The 22,576-nt window shown below is 33.6% G+C and overlaps 1 protein-coding gene across 1 annotated transcript in view; it reads left to right on the top strand.

Annotated features, from left to right (window-relative positions):
- Nucleotides 1-22,576, top strand: part of TRDN (triadin) — a 379,865-nt gene that overhangs the window by 255,093 nt on the left and 102,196 nt on the right. The window contains exon 22 of the mRNA XM_034669079.1: nucleotides 17,293-17,343. Within this exon, the coding sequence (XP_034524970.1) occupies nucleotides 17,293-17,343 (51 nt within the window). The remainder of the gene's footprint in view (nucleotides 1-17,292; nucleotides 17,344-22,576) is intronic.

Raw genomic sequence — 22,576 nt, 5'->3', positions numbered from 1 at the left:
TAATATGTAAAACTTAAAGAAAAAAACACCGAAAGTAAATTATTTGAATTTATACTATGACTTCAGCAAGCAATTCTCCCAAGAGGTCTGAAATCTCAATATTAAAAATCAGAATGTTACAAGTAACGCACTTTATTTTTATTTATGTAGTTATATAATAAGTATACCACTCTAGAGTATGCTTGAGAAAAATGCAAAAGTACAGTAGAGTTAAAGCATTTAAAGTGATGTTGGGCCTTCTGTTAGAGCTCAGAGTGCTAATAACTTTAATTACGGTTCCCCCAGTCTTTGGCTTTTCATCTATTATAATATTATTATTTATTGTAATAAAATCAGAACTGTAATAGTTTTGTCAGGAATGAAGTCAAAATAATTTTTCTTTTTAAATTTGGGAGTAATTAAATTCCTAATAACAAAAATTTATTTTTGATATAAATATATCAAGAAAATCCTTTAACTTCTCGAACATTTCAGATAAGTAAATTAAGGTTAAGGATTCAATTAAGTTAAATGATTGGTTAAAAATTTATTTCCATGGGCTTTTCCAAATAAAATCAGATTGCAATTACACTGAAAAAGTTTCCAAATTAATTTTGGTTTCTGGGGGCTCTGTGAAATTTTACAATTCAGTAGAATGTTTCTATCAACTCCTTTTTAATGTGGCTATTTCCGTCTCTGAAATGTAAAGCAGAGGAATAGAAGCTCTACATCCCAACTTTAACTTGTTCACTTAGGCAAGGTGCCAAACCTAAATTTCTTCTGAAAAAAAAATAAAAATAAAAATAAAAGGGTGTTAATTATATCTGACCTGCCTATTCAACAAGATGTGGAGATCAAATGAGAAAACATGGGAAAGAATATGAAGAATGATAAATTCCTAGATAATTGCATAGTCCTTACTTAGGCATATTTCCTTATCAAATCAGCTTTACTACAGGTGAGATAAACTATCAAACCACTTTGATCTCACTAAGCTTCACAATTTTTTCCTTTCTATATAAAAGTGTTGATTGCTCATCTTTGGCATTTATAGATTTGCTTTTATAGCCACAGCATACTAAGAGAAGATTGGCTAGAATGTAAAATGCCCACACTAATAATAGTACCTAAGCAATAAGTAATTTAAACACAGATTGTTTATTTCTTCTTACCTGCATGTTGGTGTCAGTTTCATTAATTCTATAATGTTTCCTCAGGTAGGTAGGAGACTAGAAATGGCTCTTAGAGATGTGAACTTACTTCTTCAGATAATTTTATAGTTCTTTTTTTTATATTAAAAATACCTTATTTCATAAAAGCGTAGGCTCTTAGCTTATATAAAAAATGAGGTTCTCTCAATGGCTCTTTTTATATTGACTTAGTAAATCATTTCGGTTTTAAATATTGTAAAACAATGGCCTCATATTTCTCAACTATACATATCATTAGAAATAGAGTATTTGGATCAATTGCATATTTTTGAGATGATATATGTATGACTAATAATTGATATGAAAAATATATTTTGATTTAAAAAATCAGAAAATGTGAAAATAAGTCAATGACATTTTACAGATTTCATCAGAGTATTCTAAAATTTATTCATAAAATGAGTCTCTAAATCTATTGTGTACTTCTCTTCCTTATGCAGCTCAGCTATCTTGAGAAGTATAAATAATCTAAAACTAGTTTATAATGCATTGAGGTACAATGAAATAGTTCTTAAAGAGTCATTTTTATTCATTTAAGTTTGCCTCATGAACTTGTACTGGGGGAAAATATGATTTTCAAAATTCTCACTAGATTTAAAATATACTTGGTGATCTATATAAAATTGTGTATATCGAACCTCTGGAGTTAGTCTGAATTATAATTGTATTTAGGAAACATTGATTAAGCTGAACTTTACATTATGGGAAATTCATGTAGTGAAAGATGGAATGAATTTTATGGTAATGTAATTTAGTAAACTAGACCTCATAACAGGTAAGAAGTAGAAATTTAGTTAATCTAACTTCTGCAAAAGTCCAAAAGTGTAACTCTATTTTATCTCTAACTCATGATTAGTAGTGTTTTTCAGTTATTCTTTTTGTGAAGATCTTAAATTGGCTGGACTAGAATTTTGAATATTAAGAAACATTTTATAAAGAATTTCTCCACTTTAAAGTGCGCACACACACATACACACACACACACACCCCATCCTTGTTTTGAAAGCAAGTAGTGAGAATCGCCAAGAGATAAAAATGTTTAACACAGTAAGTGTTGCTATCCTTACAGTGAAAGCTAAGGAAAGCCAAAGATAAAACACTATGACACTTGCTAGGTGTTATGTGCTACCATAGGGGGATCCATCTATAGATATTTGTATATTACATCTAGAAAGAGTGCATCATGTTTCATTAAGCTTAATTTATTCATTTGTTGACATTTAATTTCTTATAGTATACATTTCCTCCTTGTTATTCACTTTCAAAATCAAACTGCCTCCTATATCCCATTTACCTTTCTCTTTTTCAATCTTGATTTCTTTCAGAAGAAAACATTTAGTAATACTTGTTTGTAACTAGCCAGCTGAGCAAGAGTCACCCGAAAGAAGCATCCAGGGGCTTACTACTTACTTGGGCAGGGAAGGACACCAGTCAAGACAGTTAACTTTAAAAGATCTGAATTGTAGATTGGAGTCCCCACATCTCCCTGTTTTTAATTTTCTTCCTTCAAAGTGACTTAAATCCAACAGTGAAAAGGTAAAGAAAATAGTAATAAACTAGATCACTTGCAAAGCATCTTTCCTTTTCTTTCATTCACACCTATGCATGAGTTCACTTAAGGTCTTCTTTAACAGTCTGTTCTAGAAGCCTGTAACAGTGCTGGCATACAGCATGTGTTCAATGAATATCTGTGGTTTGAATGAAAACAGGGGGGTTGTTGAAGAAAAGACTATAAAGACTATAAAGACTATAAAGTGATCCAGATTTCAATGAACTGTTCAATTAAGAGAGTATTTTAGTTAATCAAAATATGATTTCCAATAGTAAAGGTTGCCATATTTCAGAAACCATGACATAAGTGATTAAATTCTTCAGTTCTGCAGTGGAACTAGTAGAGAAAAAATAATAATTAAATATACACTATTCATTAATGACACCATATTATTATGATCTTTGTAGATGGTGTTCTTACACAAACAAAACTGCATGTGGTGAATATTCCTCGTATGGATAAATATTCAAATATTAAATTTTAGTAATTGCAACGCTTGTGAATTCTTTTAAAAAACTTAAAATGGAAGAGAAAGTTAAACAATTGCCCAATTCAGCCAATATATGAATGTAAAAATAGAAACATTAGGCCTATCCCTCTTTTTCTTATTTTTACAACTGTGGAGCAGAATTTGATGATCTCTTATTCCTTCCAAATGTAAAAAAGTTCTATTTAACAAAGTTTTTAAGCAGTGTGTTCCTTACATCAAGATATAAAGGCTATTCTTCTTTAGGGGAAGCCTAATCTAGAAGGACTTTCTTTTCTAAGATTTTTGAGATTCAAATGCTAAGGAAAAACATACCATAAACTTGAGCACTTATACTTCAGTATCCTAAAATTAAACTGAAAGTTTCACCTCAGAAATATTAAGTATAGTTTTCCATCTTCTTAACTATTAAAAATCACTTCAAAATCGTTAAGTAGAAACATGACACAAAAATATTCATGAAAAAAGGTTAAATAGAATTTAAGTGCCTATTAGCCACAAGAATAAATCTGAGCACAATTAGTAATCATTTGATTCAGTATAAAACTGGAGCATGTGGATCATAAATGTATTGACTACAGTTCATTTCCTGTAATAAACAGTTCTATCTTGCCTTAAATTAAGAAATGTTTCTAAATTCAGAAGCGCGCAAATTTGTTCACCTGAAGAGTTTCTGTCTTTCTTTGCCTTTGATTCTATTTTGTAAACAACGGTACCCTACATAATTGTATTAGTGTTTTTAGTTGTCATAACAGCAGGGAAACCCAAATGCTATCACAGCTTTGTGTATTTGTCACTGTCCTCCTTTACCTTTTCAGATTCTTTTATTCTCTGTACATGCACTGGTCTATTTAGAATATGTGATGTGTACTTATTGTAGATTTATCTCCTACTTTCGAGTGAATGTTAATAATATCCAAGAGTAATGGTTTCCCTGAGAGAAACTTATTTATTTAAATAATTAATGTTTATATTTCATGGTGTGTCAACATTATTTTAAAAAGAAACAATTTTGCATTTCAGATCAATGGAGTAAAACTGAAGTTTAGTTAATATGAATTGTATTTAACTATTTACTTGATATGTGATTACAAAATAACCTATTTGCACATGTGGACTAAGTCATGCTGTTGACCCTCAATAAATGTTAAATGATAACAATACTATTGATTCCTGTGAATTCCAAACTTTTTGACAACACTTCGTGCTTTGATTGTTTAATATTTATTGAGCGCCCACAACAGAATAGGCGCTGGAGAATGGGTGTGAGGAGCATGAAGTGGCCTTCAGAGAGAAGATGGTTTACATCCGGGGCTTTACAACACATGACAATGCGTGTACTCTGCTTATTTATGTATTTTATGTATTTTCAAGAGAACCTTTAGCAATTCTCCACTGTCTCACTTGCTCACATAGCACATCTCACTTCTTACTTTTTATTTAATACCTTTAGAATGTTCTCATGATTATTTTATCTTATGTATATGAAATTCTTTTCTGATTTCCTTCTCACTATGTTTCTCCCCACTCCTCTCATCCTTTTAATAACGAGATAGATCTAAATCCTACTTACACAGCAGAACAACACTTATTCAGAACGAATTTGTATTATTGCATGGATCTCCCACAGGGGGCCATGTTCTGCCATTGCAATATTTGGTTCACATTTATTGATAAGAATGCTGTTCAATGCTAAAGAGAATTTCAGCCCAATAAAAGAGCAAAGCATGCCAATGCTGTTGACGAGATTTCTAGGTGATGCTACGAGACCCATTCATGTTGTACCTTTCTCTCAAAAGTTAAAGGCTCTTTTTTATTAATGATCCATTTTCTCTAATAAGCTAATGTGTGACTTGATCACTCTTATTTTATGCAGGATATACTAGAGGCAAGTACAGGTCACACAGGGGTGTAATTTTAAATTTTTGTTTCCATGAAAATATTCTGCCTTTTAATTATCCTGAAAATGAATCATTCCTCTGCCTATCTGGTCTCTGTGACTATTTTTATTTCCTTCCTTTTCTTAGAGATTCTGAGCATTTTATGGAGAAGCAAACTAGAGCTGTAAGATTGCCCCCAGGAACATACCCTTGTACTTCCTATTGGGACCACTACTCTTTTTTTGGTTGGTGGGGGAGGTCACCACCCTTAACACCAAGTAACTTTATCAACTATAGGTCAGAGAAACTGGTAGGTAGATAGGTTGAATTACCTGAAAAGACACCATACCAGGAACAACGTGTCACTCCTACGCTGCCTGCATTCTACTCCTTCCATGATTTATCAAAGTAGTTAATGGGAATGTTATCAGTCTTTTAGGTTCTTAAAAGTAACTCACTTTTCACATCAAATATGTGCTCTTGCTTCACTTATAATCCTCAAACATTGTCTTGATTTAACTTCCAACAATCTTCATGTAAAAATAATAGAATGCAGTTATGAACCATTTCTTAAAGCCCAGTCAAATCTAATTGTAAATATGACGAAAGTTGGCTTATGATATCTGAATTTAATGGCAATGAACTTCAGATTTCTTTTGCCAATACTTAATATAATTTCATAATTTTAAATAATGGAAGTATGTATTCTTTAAATTATCTACATCTTAATCTTATGTTGATAGTTCTTTAAGACACACTTAAATATGGAAGCACCTGGGTGGCTCAGTTCATTAAGCCCTGACTCTTGATCTCAGCTCAGGCCTTGATCTCAGGGTCATGAATTCAAGCCCGGCATTGAGTTCAAGCCCAATGTTGGGTTCCACTTAAACCCCTCCCCACAAAACACACACACACATACACACACACACACACACACATCCTTAGATCTGGAAGAGTCTGTTTCCATTCTCTTCCTAGTGAAATTCTCTTACAAATCCTATTTTTCCTCATATGCAATTTCAATTACCATTACCAGGACTTGGCATGTAAAAACACCTTTTAATTATTTAACATAAATACTTGAAGATTAAAATTTTGTTCATTCTAGGCTAGATTACATGAAGGATTGTGGAAATGCATCATAGTGTTTACCATACAACACACCAAGAAAATGCTTCCTTATGAGCTCAAGAACATCAAGCTGCTAATTATGCCTTTTTTTTCTTTTAATATTTTGTACCGCTCCTGCTATTATCCTGAAGCCACATATGGATTGGATCTTTTTTACCTTGGAAATCTTTAATAGAAAGTATATCATAAGCTGCTATGTTACAAAACAAAGTTTGTTTCCTGAGGTTTTTTTTCTTTTTATTGACTTTTTTCTTTCATTTATAAATCGATTTTCTATTAAAGACCTGTTTAGGGAAAAAAATTAGCATACACTACCTTGAATAAAAATGTATAAAAACCAATTGTTATGCTACATCCTATAACACATTAATGGAGGTTAGCTCTATTCTCTAAAAATCAAATTGCAAGAAACAATATGAAATCATTAGCCCCACATGCATTGTTACTTTCTTCTTGCTGTAAATGAAATTGTGTATTTTAGGTCAAATAATTTCAGGAATGAACATGAAAATTTTATCAATAGTCTACATAAAATTTACCTGTGTCTTGTTGACTATTACTGCCCCAATTTTTCATAGAATGATGATGTAGTATAAACTGATTGAAAAGCGATTCTTAAAAAAATGAAAAATTTAATTCAGATCTTCTTTGGAATTCTAAAATGGCAAAATCAAGTTAAGAAATTTTTTTCATTATTATAACTTGCAAAGTCTGGGTTTTATATCACATCATTCTTATACTAGAATAACAATAACAGTCAGATAAGCAGTACAAAGTATCTGTATTGTCTTTAAAACTCTTGGCAATAAAAATCTTGATGAACAGTTTTTTACTTGGAGTTAGCACTTATATTGTTGGTTCTTGAAAAGAAAAACTGATGAAAGCCAATGATAATTAAAAATACTAACCTGTTTGAACAGTCAAGTATAGAGCTATCTCAAAATAACACATAAATCTTAGTTTTCCTTCCCCATAATTTATTCTGTGACATTAGGCTATTTACCTACCTTATCTAGCCTCTTTTATAAGCCAAGCTTATTTCACTAAGCAATCTCTAGAGGAGCTTCCAGTCATAATATTGTCTAATTCTCATTTGTAAAAATTGTCTCCTATGTCTCAGGCATTTCCACTTTGCCCCAAATTCTAAAGCTAGACTTATTTTTCTGATTGCAAGTCCAATCTGTACAAAAGTATATATAAGAAAGTCAGATTCAGATTCTAAAATGAAAATATTTAAAAATGTTATTTAAATCTGCTAAATGAAATTGTATTATTTGAAGTATCTACTCTGTTTACATTTCAAAATATACAGTTAAATCACACTTAAGAACCAAAAGGTGTATCTATGAAGCAAAACATGCTATTGGATATTTAATTAAATGACATGAAGATTCTCTAAATATGATTTAACCATAAGTATCAGTAATGATGGCACACAGGATGTAGAAATTATGCCCTCGACACCCATGCAAAAAAGAAAGTATCAAAGATGAAACAGAAGATGCTGTCTCTGGAGACAGGAGATTGTAGATAACACAACTGTGGGAGGCTTCAGTTTGGGACTATTTCCAAACAAGATGACAATGACTTTCTATGTATTGCTAGTCAATTTAGTATGTATAATATTCTTCTATGAACAAAACGTTATTAATTATATCGACATAATACCAGAAAGAATATTTGGATTTAGCATCTTCAAAGACTATCACTGTAAGGATATAAAGTTAAGTTCTTTAATAGAATACTATAGGTCCCTTCACCACCAATTCTCATTTTGACTTTCAAGCTTTTGCTCACAGCTTCTTCCCTATTTTGTACATCCAGCAATCCAGCCACATGACTTTTCACACTCCACGGTTTGCTTATGTTGTTCCTTGTATTGGAAATGTCTTTCCAATTCTTCTTTGATGACAAACCTCTTATCCGGTTTCAGAATCCACTAAAAATGCCAGTGCTTCTGTGAAATCTTTTCTCATTCCATCAGGTAGAATTTGTCAATCCATATGCTATGGGCCTGGATCCCTGTGTATGTGTCTCTATCATCCATGTAGATGTGTTCTGGCATTAACTGAACTCAGTGCAACCATTTGTGTTTTTCCAGCTCCCAGCACAATAGAGACACTGAATAAATGTTTGCAGAATAAATTGAGTTTATCTTCTTAAAATACAAAAATGAATCTTCCTTTTAAAATATTTTTCCTAAGTGAAGGAACCTAAATGACAGTCCTTGTTTTGCAGGGGAGCACTTTGTCACACTAATAAGCACTGTAGAAAGGAGAGTTTCCAGTTTTTTTTAATGGCATTTGCTTTTGTTTTACCTCATCTAAATCCCTTTTGAGAGTTTTGGACTTCAATTTTCTTTTACTTGTACATATATGTTACAAAGTTTAAAGTACTGTTAGATGAGAACTTACTAAAAAATATCGAGGAAATCTAAAATATAATCAAATCAAATCAAACAATGAATTAAAAAAATTACACTCGATAAAGAGTATCTACCGAAAACCTGCAGCTAACATCAAACTTAATGACAAATAGACGCTTTCCCAAGGTAAGAAAAATGGCAAGGATATCCTCTCTCACTAGATCTATTCAACATTGTACTAGAAGTACTAGTTAATGCAATAAGACAGGAAAGGGAAATAAAAATTTACCAACTAGGAAGGAGAAAATAAAACTGTGTTTGTTCACATATGATATGTGTCTGTGTAGAAAATCCCAAAGAATCAAGAAAAACCTCCTGGAATTAGTAATTATAGCAAGGCTTCTGGATGCAAGGCTAATATACAAAAGTAAATTGCTCTTTGATATGGCAGCAATAAAAAATTGAAATGAACAAAATTAAAAATGCAATACCATTTGCATTAGGAATGACAAAAGAAATATTTAGATGTAATAATAACAAGATATTTGTAAGATTTATATGTGGAGAACTACAAAACTCAAATAAAAAAATAAAAGAACCAAATAATTGCGAATTATTCCATGTTCTGAGTGGGCAGACTCAAGATTGTTAAGATATCAGTTCTTCATCTATAGATTCAACGCAATAAATAAAAATCACAGTGGATACTGATAAACTGATATTGTGGCTATCAACAAACTTATTATATAGTTTATGTGGAAAATGAAAAAACACAAAATAGCTAAGACAATAGAAGAACAAAGTTGGAGGACTGACACTACTACTTCAAATGTATATAAAGCTAGAACAATCAGCACGATGTTGTTGAAATAATAGACTAATAGATCAGTGGAACAGAATAACCCGGCAATAGACCCACAAAAAATAGTCAACTAATCTTTGACAAAAAGCAAAAACAGTTCAATAGAGAAAGTATAATCTTCTCAACAAACAGTGCTGGAACAGTTGGACACCCACAAGCAAAGAAGAAGAAGAAGAAGAAGAAGAAGAAAAAGAAGAAGAAGGAGGAAAAGAAGATAGACACAGATTCTACACCCTTCTCAAAAAATAAACTCAAAGTGGATCATAGATCTAAACATAAAATGGTAAAACTCCTAGAGGATAACATAAGAAAATCTAGGTGGCCTTGGCTTTTGGCAATGGCTTTTTAGGTACAACACCAAAGGCACAATCCATGAATGAAAAATTCATACGTTGGACTTCATCAAAATTAAACACTTCTGTTCTTCAGAAGATACCATCATGAAAATTTGAAGACAAGACACGGAATGAGAGAAAATGTTTACAAAATACATATCTGATAAAGGACTAATAGTCCTTTGGATAATATCCAAAAAAACATGAAGAACTCTTAAAACTCAATAATAGGAAGATGAACAAATCCTTTTAAAAATTGGCACAATATCTGAACAGATACTTTACCAAAGAAGATACACAGATGACAAAAAAAAAGGATATGAAAAAATGTTCAACATCATACATCATTAGGAAATTGCAAATTAAAACAATGAAATGCCACTACAAACCTATTAGAAGGGCTAAAGTCCAAAATACTAATAACATCAAATGTTGGGTAGTATGTGGAGCAACAGGAATTCTCGTTCATTGTTGCAGGGAATACAAAATAGTACAGCCTCTTGGGAAGACAGTTTGGTGGTTTCTTATAAAACTAAATGTACTCTTACGATACAATCCAGCAATACTATATATCCAAATGACTTAAAAACTTTTGTCTACACAAAACCTGCAAACAAACCTGCTTTATTCATAGTTGCTAAAATTTGAAACCAAATACACTCTTCTATAGGTGAATAGATAAGTACACTCTGTTACATCCATACAATGCTACTTTTTACAGTACTAAAAATGCATGGGCTATCAAGTCACAGAAAGACAGAGGGACCTTAAATTCTATTTCTAAGTGAAAAAAGCCTATTTTCAAAGTGTTATTATATAACCCCAATTACATGAGATTTTAGACAAGGTGAAACTATGGAGATGGTATGGTTCAATGGTTGCAGGGGTTTCGGAGGAGGGAGGGATGAATCAGTGGAGCACAGGGAATTTTTAGGTCAGTGAAACTACTCTACGAGTAGTTTCCTATACTAATAGGAGATGTATGTCATTTAATTTGTCAAAATCAATAGAAAGACTAAAATGAACAGTGAATCTTAATGTAAACTGTGGACTTTGGTTGGTAATGATGTATCAATATTGGTTTATCAATTGTAACAAACGTATCACACTAGTGAGAGATGTTGATGATAAGGGAGGCTGTGTGTGTTGGGGGTGGGAGTATGTGGGAACCCTGTGTACTTTCTGCCCAATTTTGCTACAAACCTTAATCTGCTCTAAAAATCATTGAAGTTCGTTGATTTTAAATAAGTATATAAATCTGAAAGAATTAGTCCACTAGGTAAATTTCAAAGTATTATGTTTTAAGATTCTATACCATAAATAATGGGAGGATTCATAAAAATCCCTATTTACTTTTTACTATATTAATAATTTTTAAGTTAACATTTTTCTTATATTCAATTATATTTCTTCAAAATTTCTTTGTATTCTCTCAAAATAAGTTTTATGTTTGAATGCTTAAACTTATAATGAGACTAATTCCCAAGATCTCACATAAATGTGTTTGTGCAAGAGGAGTTCTAATTCTGAAAAGAAGTTCAAAAGACAATATAGACTATGGATAGTTGTAGTTAAAATAGAATATATTACACTTAAAATGAATAGATGATTAGTGATTATTACAAACATTGAAATAAGTATATGCATATAGGTGTGTGAGATTATCCAATTTTGGAAATTCACTATCCAAAATTTCCTAGATAACAAAAAGTAAAATGCTAGATTTAAACTTCCAGGAAAAAAAAATGCTAGGTAAATATTAGGTTGAAATATATGCTTTTTTTGACCATGAAAACTGTCAGATATCAGCAATTTCATTTTACTTTGATAACTTAGCTAGGTTAGGATTGCAAAGTTGGGCAATAACTAACCACAAAAGGTGATTATAATGATTATTAGTCTTTTATGTAAATACTGAAGAGCAATTTTCCTAATAAAATGTGGTCAGCACAAAATTGACAAATTTATTAATTTATTCAACAATTAGTTATTGAATTCTTAGTATGTGTCAGATGACATGGTCTTGCTTCAGAAGTATTGGGAAGGCTATGGCAGACTGGTAGTTATGGAGAACAACTGATGTGATGTGGTGATGCAAACATGTTCGCTGTTTATTCTGAGGGGGCATCTGACATGCTATCTAGTTTATAATATGCTATTCTCTTAGTGCATAGTGTAGTAGTTTATCTCTACCTTTGTAGTTTGATCGTCTGGGTTCAAGTTTCCCACTACTGTTTAGTAGCTGTGACCTTGGGCACGTTATTGCCTCTTAGCTTCTGCTGTCAATCCATGAAATGTAGATAATACCTACCTCACTGGAATGAGTGAGAAATTAAAAAGATTTGTCTTAGCATGAGGTTCCTGTAACAAAAGTAGCACAGACAGGGTGACTTAAACAGAAATTTATTTATCACAGTTCTGGAGGCTGGGGAGTCCTAGATCAAAGTCCCAGCCAATTTGGTTCCTGGTAAGCGACCTCTTCCTGGTTTGCAGACAGATGCCCTCTTTCTATATACCTGATATAGTAGAAAGAGAGAGACAGAGATAGAAAAAGAACGCAGCTATCTCTTTTCTCTTTTACAAGGTTACTATCCCATTCATGAGGGCTCCAACCTCATGACCTAATCATTTTCCAGAGCCCCACCTTCAAGTACCATCACATTGGGTTTTAGGCAACAACATATGAATTTTGGAGGGACACAGAAATTCATTTCATAGTAAGATCATATGTAAAATGCCTAAGGATATAAAATAACACTTTATCATTGTATATGAATACAGGAATGACCAAGACCTAGCTTTGCCTGCCACCAAGCATACTGTAGTTGTGTAATAATATTTTCTCTTGAAACAAACATGGGATCTTTGGAATCCTGGCTGGAACATAATTACATGAGAAAAATTTCATGGCTAATAAAGTTTTCTATAAAAACAAAATCATTTATAGTAGATATAGGGCTCAGTAGCTAATTCTGTGCCTACGATGTCCTAGTTTATCTCAGCTCCCAAATATATAAAGAAGTGCTTATTTTTCTTTTTTTTAAATCATTGCATATTGCTGATCTTTCCGAAAGAGCTGGGCAGAGTTGAACTAAAATGACTAAAATGCACCCCACTGAGGTACTCTCCAGAATTCCAATCAGTATTCTGATTATTAGTGTGTAATGAGGACTAGAATATAAAGGCATGTGCAGAGTCCACTCTCTGCAGCCAAGCTACACAGCCTAAAATCATCATAATTACAAAGTTCAATCAGAATTTAAAGGGAAGGGGTATTTAGATGATTTCAGGAGAGTCCCTCAACTAAGATAATTTGAAAAACTATGCTATTATAGGGAAGAACTTGTCAAAAGGGCTAAAATACTGAATCCATTGGACAAGACTTTCTCCCCCATTGTGATTACAAGATGTGTATTGAACAAGTTCTATATCTGTTATTTGTTTTGAATTCTTATGCTGTGGTCTATGTCATAGTTTTAATATACTAACACAGCCCAGCTTGCCTAGATCTCCACAGTGCTTGAGTAATGCAAGGAAGCTCTTTAGGGGTGTATTTATAGTATTATATAGTTGGTGCTTTCTGAGCTCACCATCTCTTCCCACCCTATTGATTATGTAGCTTAACTTTCAAAGAATAGTCTAATTTGCCTTATTTACAGTATCTTAAGGAATACCTCACCATAGTCTCCAAGTCCTGACAGCGTTGTCCAGATGTCATTCAAGCAAATTTTATATTATGTTTTTAATCAGCTGTCCGATAAGAGGTAGATGATAATATTGGTTACAAAATTATATTCTTTTTACATAAAATGTAAAGGCCAAGAAAGAAATGCAATGAAGGTTCCAAGGTTAAAACAAAAAAGATACCAACATGTAAATATAATTGAATTGGAAACATTTTTAATTAAGGATTTTTAAACAGATATTTAGAGGAAAACATTTTTAAATGTTACAATTGTGTCTGTCAAGTGCTTTAGTCCATAGAATAGGGAATGATTAAATGTATCATTAGGACAAAGAGAAAGTTAAAGATAGCTTCCAGCCAAGTCATACTTAATTACAAAGTTAATGGACAGTGTCCCAGTAAAATTAAACTCTGACAACATCTTTTAAGGAGCATTCAAAATTATTATTAAATAAACATCAATATATTATATTTTCCTTCATGGGAATTACACGCACAGCATTTTAAACCATTTAGAGAACTTGAGAATGCTTTTCTCTGTATTGATTTATAAGATTTATATTTCAGAGTTTGGAAAAGATATTAAATTCTATAAAATGACTTTTCTAAAATATCTCTGATTGTCAAAAATTTTGTCCAAATGAACAGAAAACAATAACAGATGCATGTAGAGCATTCACATATTAAATATTTTAAAAAATCATGCAATTATTCACAATTAAATCATTTTAGGAACAATATAGTGTCACTTTAGGAAGCAATAGAAATGTTATGAAACAATTTTAATATTTTTGATGCTGTGTGATGTATATTAATAGTCATATTCAGGAAATTATCAAGTATTATTAAACTTATAAATAGAGCTCTCCATATGGTTCTTTAAAACTATTCTTTCCATCAGAAGAAAAATCCAAAAAGTTTGATACATTTATCTTATTCATTATGCTCCTGAAAAAATATCTCAAATCAGCAGACATCTTGTATCTACAAAAGAGGTAAGAAAGGCAGTTTTTAAAATGACATTTCTGAACACCTCATTAAAGCTAGCTGGGTAAGAAAGGTTAACAATTTTGAGTTTGGTGCTTTTCACAGCCAGGAGGCTTAAATTGCCTAATGATTCTGCTGGGCTTTTTAAACCTTCCTGTTTCAGTTTCTTTTTAAAATTTAGCTATATGTGATATTGACATCAAACCAGGATACTCTAACAGTAACATTTTTAATATCCTAATGTCCTGACATTGAACTTGATCATTCAGAGCAATGAAAAATAAATAGCAGTCAGATCAAAGATTGTACTATTTCCTTTAAACACATTGCTTGGGGTTCAAAATATTTATGTTTGTGCTAGGGAAAAACTCCAGTGCTGATTTCCTCTGTTATAAGATTATCCATTATTTCAGCCTTTTGTTTTGCCTGTTCCATGGGCATCAAAAAAATTTTTTTCTAGAAGAAAACACCGTTGTTATAGATACATTTTATCTTCTACAGGACCATGTTACAAGAAAAAGCAAATGCTATTTTCTATTTGTTAATCTTGATTAGATACATTCAGGCACTTAACTTTAAAAAAAAAAATCCAGACTTCAGGCGCCTGAGTGTCTCAGTCAGTTAAGCGTCTGACTCTTGGTTTTGGCTCAGGTTATGATCTCAGGATCATGAGATCTGGCTCTGTGCTTGGCATGGAGTCTGCTTGAGATTCTTTCTCCCTCTTCTTCTCCCGCTTGTGCTCTCATTCTCTAGAATAAATAAATAAATATTTTTTAAAACTCCTGGCCTTATTGAAATTAAAAATGTTTCTCTGAAAATGAATTAATTTTTATCTAGTGAATCATTTAAAACTTGACTTGCTTTGCTATTTTGATCACAGTTTGGGTGATTTTAAAACATTTGGCAATAGCTAATATAAATGTAGAGGTTAAGTTTATTACTACCAATATGTGAATGATATTTCAGTATAGGCAAATTATGTAAGATTGGATTTGAGATATACAAGTAAAACATTATAACCTATCAGTCTTTTTTTAATTTGCATGTATTATGGAGAAAATAATTTTTAACATTCTGGTTTATTTTGTCTTTGCATGCTTAGTTTATTCATGAAGTCAAGTCAGTATGTGTAAACAGAGTAAATAAGATTTGTTTGGGAAATTCAGAAGTCATGTTACTGATTGTCTTGTTAGTTTCCATTTATCAGTGAGACTGCAGGTGGCTTTGCTTCTGCAACACTTGCATATAATCTGCCTTTACCTGTATTTCCAACTACTTGCTAGACATTTCCTTTTTGAGTATCTTGTTGACACATGAAACATAATACATTCAAAACAAAGATGATATCTTTCTCCAAAGGCTTCTATTTCTTAGATTTCCTATCTCAATTGATGGCAGATTATCTTGTACATGTGAAACGTACAAACTCCAGAAGCTATCCTTAGCACTTTTTAAATCTGTTTTACATCCTACATCCAGTTATACTGTTAAATTGGCATTTCCTGACTAGTGAGATTCTGCTCAGCTTCACAGCTTAAACCCAAATGGCATCTTCTCAGTGGAAACCTTCCCAATTATAATATAGAGCTATTAATCATTTCTCTGTTATCTATAGAGCTCCCCTGGAGAACTTACCACACGCTGCAATATTTTTGCTATTTATTAGCTGATGGTTGCAAATGTTGTTTCTGTGTACAGACCACTCCAAATCGTAGTGGTACATTTTACACAGCCAATTTTACTTTGCTCATAATTTAGAGGGTCAGGTTTTAAGAGGGAGCCACTAGGCAGTTTTTACTTGGGTATCTTGTGTGATTGTAGTCAAATGTAGGCTTAGGCTGTAGTCATCTAAAGTAATCATCTCCTGGATGTCCGAGATGCTTCACTCACATAGATGGCTAGCAGCTGTTGGTGGAAGGCTCAGCTGGAGCTATTGACTGGACTGCCTGTATGTAGCTTTTCTAGCATGGTGGTATTAGTTGGAATACTTACATGGCAGTTAGGTTCCTCAGAGCTGTTGTCCCTGGAGAAACAGGTGGAAACTGCATGGCTTTCATGATTAGACCGGGAAGTCACACAGCATAATTTCCATTGCATTCTGTTGGCTACAGGTGACTCATACAGCCAAACTGACAGACCACCAGCTCAAGCCTCCCCATTCTCGCTTCTGTCCTTCTAAAATGTGTCTTTCTCTCCATTTCATCTATGTCTATCTAAATCCTTTTCCATTTTCAAGATCTGCTTCAGTACCACCTGCCAAAGCCTTTCCTGATCCCATCATTCAACTAGGAGAGCCAGGGCCTCTGTGGTTGACTTCAGAGAAATGTTAGTTCAAATCCCAGCCTTCCTGTCTGAGCCACGTGTCCTTGGAAAAGTTATTTAATATTTATGTGAAAAGCAGAAATAGTAACAGGATCTACCTACCTTACAAGGTTGTCATGAATGTTGAATGGCCAAATAGAAACATTCCCTATGACATATAGTGGAATAGACAATGTTAGCTACCATTGTTATATCTTCTTTCCTCAAAGCCCATAGCATTTTATTTGTACCTTTAGTGTGTCTCTCAATTGTCTTTCAATTGTGATAATAATTTGTGGGCATATTCTGTATCTTTTGTATATTTAGCCAATGTTTTACAGGCAACTTGTACCAGTAGACATGTCTGTTCTGAATACCAACTCAGAGCCACTCTGAGTAATTAAGCCTCAGAAACAAAAACAAAAACAAAGACATGAAACTTGCAGGGTTTTGTTTTGTTTTGTTTTTTTTCTCTGTGATTCCTTGTAACATTTTCTTCCCATGATTCCACTTGCAGAAATTAGAAAAGAAAAATCCGGGAAGACGTCTTCAGTTCTGAAGGATAAAGGTAATAGAGTCAATTTAACATAACACTAGAAATTTATTAGCAAAAATATCTGGAAAAGTCTTTAGTACATTAGAGTCATCTCCTCCGCAGATGTGTGAGTCCAAACTGTCCACGTCACACTCATATATTTGAAAACTTGTATTTACTGACTTAGCCCTCCCACTTTCTTCCAATTCACTGTGATTTAAAAAGTGCTCTGATTACAATTTCCAAAAGAAAGAGAAAGGATTTTCCTGAAATAATGAAAAGAGTAAAAAACAAAGTTAGAAGGGAAGCAGAAACTATGGCGAGAACTTGCCTCCATGTACTCTGATCTCCCTTTTCTATCCATTCACAAAATATACGTTTAGTGCTAATCTCTGGAGAAATAAAGATGGCAAAGCAAGCAACAGGGAGGAAGACTTGGGAACTGGAGTGCTGACTTGTTCTTTTCAAAGACTCTTGGTCAAGTTTGGTCTGCTTGAGTCCTGTTAGGCTCTTTGTTGCTGTGAAAGAGCATGACATTCTTATTTAAATTTTGTGATCTCAATCTTTGGAATGCACTGGCTTTCCTTTCTGTCCAACTAAATCCCAGGCCTCTTTCTAAGACTAATGTGCACATAAAACATCAAGCCTTCTCAAACTACTTCACCTTTAACTGAACCCTCTCATCTGAATTCACAAACTTACATATTTATAATATTATATATATATATATGTTTTGTATTACTTAGTTGAAATGCCACCTATTTAAGTGTTAAGAGCTAAGTTATTCATGTTAATTTTTTTTGTGGATTGATAAGTACCACATTCGACAATTACTTTTTGGGCATCTAATACACAGCAATCAGAACATGTGCTCACCAGACACTGGGAGTACAGGAAAGGCATGGTCTCTGGCCTCATGGAATTTACAGTGTTAATTACATAATTAATTAAAATGGTAAGAATTATGGAAGAGATAGGGTGCTGTAAGAGACTGTAATCAGGAATTCTAATCGAGTTTGGGGAATCAGAGGTGGCTTTCCTGAAGAAGTGAAATTTAAATTCAAGTAAGAAGGTTGAGGAATTAGCCAGGCACAAGTGTAAGAATTGTTTGAGAGAAGCACCGAAGCTGGGCATCTGCTCTTTGCCAGGCATATTGATACTTTATAAAGTAGATACTTTGTACATTTTGCTTCAGCAAGTTGTGCTTGAGATCTCAATTGTTTTTTAAATGAGGAAGCTGAGGGATAGATAGATAATGTAAGCTACTCATATCCCACCATGGCTAAGAGGTGAAGGCAAGAATCAAAGTCTTCAGATAAACTAAAGTTCTTCTTTTCATTTTAACACAGATACTGCTTGCTCCTTAAAATAGGATTCTTATATTTGTATTCTTCAAAGCAATTTTGCTTTGAGTGTAGAGCTCATTACCTACGTTCGAAAAATCTATTTGACACAGATACATTGGCTCTGCTGTATGGAAAAAGAGTCCTTTTGTTATTGGGGGGGTCTCCCCTTAATTCCCACAGAAGAGTATAGTCTATTATTTCTCTAGTGATTATCTGTACTTTGAGAGAGACTCCTTCTCATTCTCCTCTCTCATTTTATCTGAAAATTAACAAGAACACTGTCTTCGATTGTGTGAGAACTAAAGTTATCATTGAAAGATACTACCAGGAAAATCCAAATACACATATGGCTACTTATATACACGTATATGTATATGATTTGCAAACCATAATTTGTACAAGGTAAACCTTCCCTTCTTCTAATGTAGTATGAGATACATTTATTTTGATCCACAATTATGCCACAGGAACATTTGGACCATATATTATTGTTCATAATAAAAGCAGTTCAAAGGAAAAGATTGGAGCTTACCTCCAAAGCTACCTTAGAGGCATTGATGATTATCAAAAATTTAAGCTACTACTTAAAGACCTCACTTGTGCTAAAGCTTAAACTAGTTGGAAATGGTAGTTGTAAAAATCTGTCTTGGAAAATATTATCTGGGAGATTTAAATCCACACCGACCACTAAAGAGACTCCTGTAATTTCTATTTTTGTTGTTACTGTTATTAATGCACAACGCAGGCAATTTTCTAGTGAATACTTTTCCCTCAATGTTAAATTCTGTACTATTTGCAAGATGTTTCCACAGTCACTAGAAAATTGTGTATATAAAGGTTCACTGCATATGATTATTGATTTAGAACTATTTCAAATGAGCCTCTTTTCTTGTTCAACAGTGTTAATATCATCAAATGTCTTTGTTATATATTACTTGGATACTATTTTAGAAGAATTTTACTGCCATCTTTCCTTTATTTTCTGAATATAATTTATCATTACAAACAAATCAAAGAAAAAATTTTAATGTCAGGGACATTAAAAACCTCTGCCCTATTACTGGTTTTGAAGAGGCTCTTTGAAGCCTGCTGCCGAGCTGTGGCAGAATCAGAATGAAGCAATTCCACTTGCAAAAAAGCCACTTACTGCATTGGAGTCACTGTACTTTGTGAGTTATTTCTATTAAGCAGCTAAAAGGTTGCCTACATTTGCCAATCCCTCACCGATTCCACTTGCATGTACATGTTAGAATCCATAGTGAAGCCATGCTACAACTCATAAAACCAGGATTATCACACAGAAATCATTTGGGGCCGCATTTATTGGGAATGTGATGACCATGAGTAGGCATTTAGAGAAACATCATTAGGCTGTGTCTTGGTTTAAGAAGGTATAGAGAGGTCTAGGGATGATTGTTCCAAACAAAAAGAACAGGGGAAAGACAAGTCTTGCTGGCTTTTGCTACTGGTTCAGCTACTGACTTCCCTTGGCTAATGGACTCACCTAAGTCCTCCCAACACACCTGCAAGAGCAGAGCCCTGCTCCTATGACCTTGACCACCCAGAACCAGGCAATCTTGTTAGCCAACCCTGTCATTGGTTGCATTCCTTGTGGCATCCACCCTATCTTATTGCCACTTGTTCTAACAGCTGGTCTGATTTATCTGAGGATGTAAGACTCACCCATGGACTGAGGTACTACAGACCGAACCCAAACAAGGCGACAAAGATTAGTTAATTTCTCCTCTACTGGAATGCAGCAGTGGCACTCTTAGGCTCCTCTGGTATTGAAGTAATATGATGGACATTAGAATTATTTTCTAGTTTTGTGACCCAGGCCTGTGTATGTTTGGATCTAATGCCAGAGGATACTCAGCAGAGCTGGTTTTTCCTTATTTTCTGATGCTCAGGACCATGCACCAGATGATCCCCCAATTTCTGTCTTCAACATGCTTTTTCTTGGCCACTCCCACCTGGCCAAGCTCGAGCTAAGGATGAGTTAAGTTGTCTGAAGACTTTGAAACTGCTTCCCAATGATTTATGCTTCATCGTGGACACTCATCCTAGCTTATTGCTGCCTGGAGGCCAGGTAGGGGGATTAAAAACATGAAACCATTTTCCTATTCCTTTGTGATTTTTTTTTCTCCATCAAAACTCCTTGCTCAGATTACTTTGAGAGTTCTAATTTATATCCACGCAGCTTTAAATACATTCTAGATCTTCATGATCAAGATTCATAAGCCTACCTATAGGCGCTTGCACAAACACATTGAAACTACCATATTTGTAAAATCACACAAAAAAGTGCTCTCCAATGCTTTGCTCCTGACAAACAATACAGATGACTTAAAAATACCTTAATAGCTGACCCAAGCCAACAGTATACCTATCCTTCCTAATATAGAAGTACGGAATTTCCATATAACATTCTCCACAGTTTGGGTCAGATTTGATATCCCGCTCACTCCCTGGTCCATCCTGTGGACTTCACATCAGATCAAAACCCCTTGAAGTCAAAAAGTACACTGAGAGGAAATGAACTGTAGGACAGTCCATGCAGGAGATGGTCCAGCCTGGGAGTAGAAGGCATCTTCCCCTTATCGAGTGTTAAAAAATCACTTCTATTTTCTGAGACCTTTCTCTACATTTAAGGTGATGAGGATATGATTTTCAAATACATTATAAAATTACATCTGTTTTTCCACCTCTTCCTTCTTTCTCCACCAATACCAAAGCAGTCTTGTGGGCCCTCTGCCTGGGCCTTGGATTTTATAACTACTTTAATCTCATGCAAACGTATAAACTTACCGATTTAAAACAACATGCTGTATTGAATTCTCAAGTTCCAAGCATATACTCTCCCACCCCACTAGGAATCTGTCCCCACCATCACTTCTCATTTCACAATACATTAATTTTTTTTGGTTTAGCCAGGAAATGCAAAAGCAGTAAATTACCCCCATTAGCTTGAAAAAAGTTAATGAAGCGTCTCAGTCTGTTTATTCAATCCATGGCTTTTGATTTCAACTTCAGATGCTGAAATATAGAAAAAAAAAATAGGCCCTACTTATACTTAGCACATTAAATGGCAACACGGACTTTTCCTTCCACCAAATCCATTTAAAAATATTCTGCATACATATGGATATTTAAGGCCATAGCTTATCTACCGAGAAAATGTTGCTTTGAGGGACACAGTCTTTTCAGTAGAACTCCTAACTCCACCTCTTGACACCGTCCAAAGTCACCTGGACTCAATTCTAAGTGATTGCTTGAGTGGGATATCCATTTACAAGTGCCACAATCATATTCTGTGTTCCCCCAATTCTGATGGACTAGAACAGAGGGCTGGACGGATAGTTTTTCTCCCTTTCCTTCCTTTCTCACTGTGTTTAAAGTCATTTTTGTCAGTGAAATGGACACTGAGATATGTTACAGAGGAGGAATAAAACTGGTTTATCTTTTATACAGGCTGTGGACAAGGCATGATGCTGTTCAAGACGTCACCCATTTATGTCTGGAACCCATGATATGATTAGAATCACTTTGTATTTGAACCTGGTAGAATAAATGAAGTTTTATTTTTGTTTTAACCAAGGACCACATTTTAAGATGTTGGGAGTTTATGGATAAAATTGTCTCTTGTATTTTATTTCAGTCTTATTCTTGAAATTAATTTGACTTGAGCCTGATAACTAAAGCATTGCATTTCCATGACAGATGCAGGGTTTTACATTTGTTTATTTATTTATTTTTTAAATCACATAGCCTGAAAGAAATAAACTAAGCTAATGCTGATTATAACAGTTTTGGGAGACTTCTAGAAGCTGTATGTTTTTTAAATTACAGCTAAAATAAGTTCTTATCCCTCCAAAAGCCCATTCTCTTAAATGAACAAATAGATTGTAACTCATCCAACA

This window comes from Ailuropoda melanoleuca, chromosome 10, assembly GCF_002007445.2.
Source record: "Ailuropoda melanoleuca isolate Jingjing chromosome 10, ASM200744v2, whole genome shotgun sequence".
Lineage (NCBI taxonomy): Eukaryota > Metazoa > Chordata > Mammalia > Carnivora > Ursidae > Ailuropoda > Ailuropoda melanoleuca.
The sequence above is the reverse complement of the archived record's forward strand: the minus strand, read 5'-3'. Positions and strand labels throughout refer to the sequence as shown.